The 8,619-nt window shown below is 42.5% G+C and overlaps 1 protein-coding gene across 2 annotated transcripts in view; it reads left to right on the forward strand.

Moving 5' to 3' along the window:
• Positions 1 to 8,247, forward strand: part of dnm3b (dynamin 3b) — a 52,883-nt gene extending 44,636 nt beyond the window's left edge. For both annotated transcript variants that reach the window (XM_037682097.1, XM_037682098.1), the window contains exons 17-21: positions 276 to 390; positions 1,272 to 1,436; positions 3,882 to 4,117; positions 4,240 to 4,413; positions 7,669 to 8,247. In XM_037682097.1, the coding sequence (XP_037538025.1) occupies positions 276 to 390; positions 1,272 to 1,436; positions 3,882 to 4,117; positions 4,240 to 4,413; positions 7,669 to 7,711 (733 nt within the window). In that variant the 3' untranslated portion in view covers positions 7,712 to 8,247. The remainder of the gene's footprint in view (positions 1 to 275; positions 391 to 1,271; positions 1,437 to 3,881; positions 4,118 to 4,239; positions 4,414 to 7,668) is intronic.
• The last annotated feature ends 372 nt before the right edge of the window (positions 8,248 to 8,619 follow it).

Below are 8,619 nucleotides of genomic sequence, written 5' to 3' on the forward strand. Positions count from 1 at the left end.
TACATATGTTGATAGATACACCTGGCTTCTACATATGTTGGTAGATATACCTGCCTTCTACATATGTTGGTAGATACACCTGCCTTCTACATATGTTGGTAGGTACACCTGCCTTCTACATATGTTGGTAGGTACACCTGACTTCTACATATGTTGGTAGATACACCTGGCTTCTACATATGTAGGTTGTTACACCTAGCTTCTACATATGTAGGTGGATACACCTGCCTTCTTAGTGTTTGTTAAAGAAAAGTTTGTGGGTTTTTTTTGTTCAGGAACGTGTATAAGGACAATCGCACCCTAGAGCTGGCCTGTGACTCTCAAGATGACGTGGACAGCTGGAAATCCTCTTTGCTCCGTGCCGGGGTCTACCCTGAGAAGACTGCCACGGTTTGTCACGTCCTTCAGCTCATGTTCAACAAGAACAGCTGCTCTCATTCCGACACTGGTTCTAATGGCACTGTCGCTTGCTGCCCAGTGGTTCCCAAACTCAGGCTCAGGGCCTTATTGTGGGTCGTGAAACACCAACTGGGGTCTTAAGAAAATCTAAAAATTATAATTTTAGCTTTAAATGTTTATCAACCACATCCCTAAGTGTTACAAAATTAGTAGTCAAAGCTGGGTAAAAACACTATCAGCTGATGTTGCTTTTTGTTAGCAAAGTTTATAATTTATTCAACAACAGTCACTTTCTCAAATCTCAAGTGTCTTAATTTGTGTGTCAAAACAAACAGATTGGGGAACCATCACTCCAGAATAATTTCTGGTAAATAGACTGTACTTATATGGCACCTTTCTATCTTATTAAGATACTCAAAGTGCTTTACTCTACAACCTGTGTCCTCATTTACCCATTCATACAGCACTCTACTAGATCTATACAAAGAATAATCAGTGCTTTGGATCACATTCATACACCAGCGGGACACATATCAGAGACAGTCAGGGGTTTAGTGTCTTGCCCAGGGACACTTCAGCATGTGACTGCTTGTGGAATCAAACCCCCAACTCTCCCATTGGAGGACAACTGCTTTAAGCACTCAGCCACAGCTGCTCCATTATTGTTATATATAATTTGAACACACCATAGAAAGTTTAAACAAAAAAATGTGACGTATATTTTTCGCCCACTCTTTATAATCACATTTACAGCATTTAGAGTTCAAATAACTTTTATACAAAATGTACAACAGCATTTATTTTAATTGAAGCTTATCCTTTTACTCTATTTACAAAGAAAATGTCTAATGAAAATGTGTGAACCTATACAGGTTGAGAGTGAGACAACCAGCACCACAGACAACTTCTCCATGGACCCCCAGCTGGAGCGTAAAGTTGAAACCATCCGTAACCTTGTGGACTCGTACATGGCCATCGTCAACAAGTGCATTCGGGACCTGATCCCTAAGACCATCATGCATCTAATGATCAATAATGTAAGAGACAAGCTCCATTTTCAAAAAAAGCTTAGTTACAATAACTCCTACTATTTTTGGTAATATGCATTTTGTCATAAATTTGACTCTGTAGTTTACAAGTACAAACTGAAAAATTTATTAATTGTCTTGATAATTTTTATTGAATTTGTAAAAATAAACATTGAGGTCAGCAATAAACTTGTAAAATCTTGAAACTCTTGCTTCTAATGCCACTTGCTCTTATATAGTGCATTTCTATCTTTTTAAAATACTCAAAGCTCTTTACAATATGTGCCCTCATTTACCCATTCATACAGCACTCTATTATGTCTTTACAAAGATTAATCAGAGCTTTATCACATTCATATATCGATGGGGGGCAGCACGGTGGCGCAACTGGTAGAGCTGCTGCCTCTCAGCGAGCAGGTCCCTGGTTCTAACCCTGGTCCAGGGGCCTTTCTGGGTTGAGTTTGCATGTTCTCTCCGTGCATGCGTGGGTTTTCTCCGGATACTCCGGTTTCCTCCCACAGACCAAAAACATGCATGTTAGGCTGATTGGTAACTCTAAATTGTCCCTAGGTGTGAGTGAGAGAGTGAATGGTTATTTGTCTCTATGTGGCCCTGCGATGGACTTGCGACCCGTCCAGGGTGTACCCCGCCCCTTGCACAGTGATTGCTGCATGGGCACCAGCGACCCCCGTGACCCAAAATGGAACAAACGGGTAAAGATAATGGATGGATGGATATACCGATGGGACACACACCGGAGGCAATGAAGGGTTCAGTGTCTTGCCCAGGGACACTTTGGCATGTGACTGCTGGTGTAATTGAACCCCCAACTCTTGCACTGGAGGACAGCTGCTTTAACCATTCAGCCACAGCTGCCCCTGTGACCCTGTGAAACTTGTAGAGTAGTCAAAGCTGGTTTCACTCATACTTGGAGCATTTCAACACATTCACATTACAAAATACAGTTTTTCCTCCCTGGGAAGGTATATGCCAGTGGTGCCCAGTCCTGTTCCTGGTGGGTCACTATCCTGCATGTTTTCTTTGTTTCCCTGCTCTTCAGCAGGTCTTCAGGTTCTGCAGAAGCCTTATAATCACTCATTAATTTAGATCAGGTGTGTCAAAGCAGAGACATCTAAAACATGCAGGATAATTTGTCCTCCAGGACCAGGATTGGACATCTCTGGTCTATGTGAAGGTGCTGCAGAGATGACTCTGAATGGCAGTCAGATTCAGGAGGGACATTGTGGTGTAGGTCCTGGTTGTGGAACAGTGGAACATTTTGATTTCTGAGGCTATGTTGGCATTTGCCCAAGTCTTCATGTGTTTTATTGACTTAATTAAAATTCATCTCATGTGTTACCCTGTGGAGGGTACTTTTAAGGGTTATCAGCTCCTGTCTATGGGCCAACTGGCTATTAACCAACTAAAGTGAGAGTTTGATTTGTTATAAGTCAAATACGTTTCCATTATGTGTTGAACCACTCCAGAGTTACCTTGTGACATTGATTTTGTTCATAACCTTAATAAACAGAATTTCTATGCCCAGCCAAGGGGCAGAGGGTTTCTTGTTCATTGGGACTTTGGATTGCATTGCTGTTTGTTGTGGATGATGTGGTTCTGTTGGCCTCATTGAGCTGGAACCTTCAGCAGGCACTGGGTTGGTTTGCAGTCGAATGTGATGTGGCTGGAGTGATGATCAGCACTTCCAAGTCTGATGCCATATGTGGGAAAAAGTGAATCATCAACTTCTAGTTATGAATGAGCTACTGTCCCAAGTAGAGGAGTTCAAGGGTTTCAATCTCTTGTTCACAAGTGAGGATAGGATGGATCAGGAAATTACCTGGAGGATGGAGACAGTATCTGCAGTGATGCTGCTGAAAGGAAAGGCTCTCAATTTCCTGATCAGTCTACCTTCCAACCCTCACCCAGGGTCACGACTTATGGCTACTGACCAAAAGAATTAGGTCACAAATCCAAACTGCTAAAATAAACTTCTTCCACAGAGTAACTGGACTCTGCCCTGTAGACAGACAGACAGATAAACAGATAGACAGACAGACAGACTCAGCTCTGTGGACAAACAGTCTGAGGAGTTTAGAGATATAGAGAAGAGTTGTGGAAAACATTCTTACTTTCCTTCAAGTTGCCCACATAAAGTATATCAGCTTTCCTCTGGCTGTCACTGAGTTGTGTTTAAATATACACGGTTGGTGCTAATTATGTACCATCAAACAAGAACATTTTCTTTAACTCCACATCAGACTGGTTTGAAACACATCAGTAAGGTGCTACTTCGACAGATCCTGTTGGCAGGCCTCAGACTGATGAAGTCTTTCGGATAAAAGACTAAACATTTCTTCCTAAAAAGAAACTGTCCAGATGACGATTTAACTTTTTTTGTGATTTACTGCCACAGTTTGTACATGGTGTCTTTCCCTGTTTTTTTGTCAACAGGTGAAAGACTTCATCAATGCAGAACTGTTGGCCTGCCTGTACTCTGCAGGGGACCAAAACGCCCTGATGGATGAGTCCCAGGAGCAGGCCCAGAGGAGAGATGAGGTGCTGAGGACTCACCAGGCCTTAAAAGAAGCCCTGGCAATAATTGGTGACATCTCCACTACCACTATCACTGTCCCCCTGCCTCCACCTGTCGACACCTCCTGGGTAGGAGGGTCCAGCGGGGGTCGCAGGTATGTTAGCAGGGAATTTAAACAGGTTGTTGATGTTAGAAATGAACACTGTGACTGTACAGATACAACTTTTATTTATTCATTCCTTATATGATATTTGAACACACATTCTGGCTGTCCAGGTCTCCTCCTCCTAGCCCCACAGCGCCCAGAAGGATGTCTTCAGGCCAACGACCAGCTGCCCGAGGGGCTCCTCCACCACCAAACCGTCCAGGACCCTTGGGACCCTTCAATAACAGTGCTGAGAGCCCCCAGGCTCCCAGTCGCCCAAACAGGGCCCCCCCTAGCATCCCCAGGTGAGGGCTCCATGACATTTACATAAAGGCATGATTTCATATCCATTTAATCAATAGTATTTTATCTGAAAGCTGTAATTATTTTAAAATATGAAAGCAAACATAATTTCATATTTTTCATATTTATCAAGAAACATTATGGACTGTACTTATATAGCACCTTTCTATCTTATTGAGATACTCAAAGTGCTTTACACTACAATCTGTGCCTCATTTACCCATTCATACAGCACTCTACTAGATCTCTACAAAGCTAATTGAACAAATCATTCTAAAGAGACTAATCAGTGATTTATCATATTCATACACCGATGGGACACACATCAGAGGCTATGAGGGGTTCATTGTCTTGCCCAGGGACACTTCGGCATGTGACTGCTGTGGGGTTCGAACCCCCAACTCTTGCATTGGAGGACGACTGCTCTAACCACTCAGCCACAGTCGCCCATGAGTAAATTTACATTATGTAATGGACTTTCAGTTAAACTGAATTAAATCAAAGCCTCTTTAAACAAACTCTTCATCTGGCCATAAATTAGTGGACGTACTCCAACCCACACATCATATAAACAGCCTGACTGCTTTTTAAAGGAAGACATCTAACAATGAAGTTACACAACCACACAGTGGAGTTTCATTCATATATTGTTACAACTGGCTTAAAAACTAAATATGAACTTTTGTTTTTACAAAGTACTAGAGAAATAGCATTTCCTGCAAAAATGTTGTGTGAATGCTGATTGCTGCATGATTTAACAGTCAGCTGCTTTAAAAGCTAGAGTTTACTTCAAATTCATCAGTAGCTAAACATTTAAAATTATAATACAGTATTGACGAATTTTGAAGTACAGTAGTTCCTCGTTTATCGTGGTGTAGGTCCTGGTTGTGGAACAGTGGAACATTTTGATTTCTGAGGCTATGTTGGTACCCTGCCACCCTGTGATATGTGAAAAACCATTAAGTAGATATAAAGTAGTTCAAGTTCAAGTACAGTAAGCTTTATTGTCATTACCATCTCATGTGGTACATGAGCTGTTTGAACAAAATTATGTACACAAGTAGTATTAGTAAGTAGTAGTTTATTTTAGTACAGTAGTCCCTTGTTTATTGCAGGGGTTCCGTTCCCAACCCCCACACGATAAGTGAAAAACCGCGAAGTAGGAATAGTAGAATAAGTAATAGTAGTGATAGTAAGTAATAGTTTATTTTAAATTTATATATATATATATATATATATATATATATATATATATTTATATATATATATATATATATATATGTATATAAATATGAAAAAATATATATAATATATAAGTATATTTATATATATACTTATATATTACATATATATTTTTTTATATTTATATATATATATATATATGAAGCAGTTTTAAATCCTTCCCACTCTCTTGCAATTTTCTAAACAATGTTTCTAAACTCTAAATGCTTTAAAAGACTACAAGACAGCATGTCATGAACTCCGCTCTCTGCCACTCCAACTTCTCCACTGCAATGGCTGGCAGGTGTCAGCACAGACATACGTATATACGTAGACGCCCCATTGAGGGCTGAATCATATGTCGACGCCATTTTAAATGTGGTGAAACTGCCGGTCATTTAATGCAAGGAAATGGACAGAAATTCATAAAGCACCGTTCTACAAAGTGTTTTAGGTTGATTGCCTGTCATTCACCCACACTAATATATTTGGAAGACAGACAGGCACCAAAGACTGCATTTGTAACTTTTAACGTTAAAAGTTACAAATGCAGTAAAAAGTTGTAAAAAAAAACATTTGTCAATCAAACTCATACTTGAACAATGAGAAGCAGGACTGATGATTCTCACAGTTCAAGAACAGCTGAACCAGCCTAAAACAGCCACATCCACACCCTGGCCACATTCTTGTCCTCAACCTAGGCCCTACCCTAGGTCCCACCAGGGTCTCCACCCTTGGCCTGATTTTGGAGCCAACTTTAGGCCCCACCCTGGGCCTCACACTGAGCCCACCTTGGGTCCCACTTTGGGCCTCACCCTGGGGCCCACCATAGGCTCCACTCAAGGTACCTCCATATGTCCTACTCCAGCCACATCCTGGACTCCACCTTTAGCCCCACTTTGGACCCCACCCTCAGCCCCACCCTGGACCCAATCCTGGACTGTCTTATACTGTGTCAGGATTGAGCTACACAAGATGATGACACAGTATCATGTTTCTAAGACGTAGTCACAAAGTGCAGACTATTCCTTTGTATCTGGGCCTTGGTTCAGTTTCAGTCTGGAGACACCATTTAGCAGCATGAAATATTGCAGATGAAGGGAGCTTTCTGAGCAGAACCTGAACCAGGTTCAGCCTTCTACTTTCTTCATCCAGTAGAACACAGGGTGCAGACAGATTCAGGGAAGCTCGAGGGTGAACTGATACATTTATTAAATAAATGCAGAAACAAAGGCTGATGTGGCAATTAAACTTACATAATCAGGGAGCATGTCTGAACAGAGGAACAGAGCATGATGGCTGTGGGGAGCACAATCCACTGACAGCCAGGAAACACAAAGAAGCTGAACTTAAAGAGACACTATGACAGATAATGACGAACACCCGGAGAAAGACAACGAGGAACAGGCGAGAGTGGCAGGAGCTGGAGCTGACTACATGGGGACAAAACACTAGGCAAAGCTGAACACAAATAGAAGCAGACCCAAAGAAACTAAAAACAATCACAAGACAAAAACTTAAGGATCCTGAGAACAAGTGCTTCTCGCTTTGCACCTGAAAGGTGAATGAGGTCCATGTGAGTGTGCTTACTGACCTGTGGAGCACGTTAATTATAAAATGGTGCACACGTTGATGCCTCACGCACAACGGCTGTGCCACCAAGAGCGTTGCATTAACTCGTTGGAGGTGTGTCAGCATGGTGTGATGGGCTCAGAGGCATGAGGTCGGCATGGCCAGCCCTGCTTGACATTCTGGTCAGCAATGAAATTGATGAAACAAGCTGGCATTGTGACCACAACAATGATACACTTTAGTTCCAGTTATTTTTATTTCACGAGAACATCAGTTAACTAAAACACAAACACCCAGACACAGTCACGTCTTTTATGTAATTTATGACCTGATTGTATTTTTGTTTAAACTTGTATGAAAGCTAAACGAGATTTTGTTTATTTCTCTCTTGTCTTTATTTATTTATTTGTTTTTCTCTTCCACTTTTCCTCCTCTGGAACGTCATCGTTGGCTTCCCTTCATAGTCGACGGCCACCACCATCTCCAACAAGACAAGCCCCTCCATAATCAGCTGGAGGGGTGACCTCCTCCCTTTCATCCACCCCCTCCCCCCTGCAGTCCACATCCCTCCTTCCTGAAGACACGCAGGTCCTTGTCCCCCCTGTGAATCTCAGTTTCCTGCCAGGTGAAGACGTCTATCTCTCGTCCAGCTCTCTCTGTACAGTGTGGTACATGTCTCGTGGTGTATGTGTACGTGCACTCGTTGCTCGCCTGTGATATAGGTCTGCTTAGCAGGTTCACTACTGTATCAGTCCCTGGAACCATCACCACCCCGGACAAAACCCTCCACCGAGTCAGCACCACCCCCACCAGCCCCAGCTTCTACAGAAGAATATACTGAGCACTCATACTGCGAACGCAGCATGGCGCATCGGCTGCTTTTATTGCATGGGAGTGTGTGTCTGTAGAGTGTGTGCCTGTGTTTGTATGTGTATGAATTGGGGGGGGGGGGGGACTTATTTGCCTATATGTAGGCTGAGCTCTATTCAGTATTGTATTATTTATTGTATAATGCCCTCCAAGTGTTAAATATCAGCTCCATGTTCTCTCACGAACACAAGGTGTATCTTAGTATAAGTGAGTGTTGATTTGTGTTTGTCATTGAATAATACAGTGTGTGTATGTGTGTGTGTGTGTGTGTGTGTGTATGTGTGTGTGTGTGTATATGTGCACGCGTGTGCGTGCGTGCGGTTTTGTTTCAGGTGACATTGTGGGGACTAACTGCTCCTTGTCGGAACCAAAGACTGGGCCCCATAAGGATACGTCTCGTTGATAGGTTAGGGGTTAGGTTTAAGGTAAGGGTTAGGCTATAGAAATGAATGGAAGTCAATACAAAGTCCCCACAAAGTCAGAAATACAAGACCGTGCGTGTGCGTGTGTGTGTGTGTGTGTGTGTGTGTGGGGGGGGGGGGGGG

This window comes from Nematolebias whitei, chromosome 9 (assembly GCF_014905685.2).
Source record: "Nematolebias whitei isolate Nwh7 chromosome 9, NemWhi1, whole genome shotgun sequence".
Classification (NCBI taxonomy): Eukaryota; Metazoa; Chordata; class Actinopteri; order Cyprinodontiformes; family Rivulidae; genus Nematolebias; species Nematolebias whitei.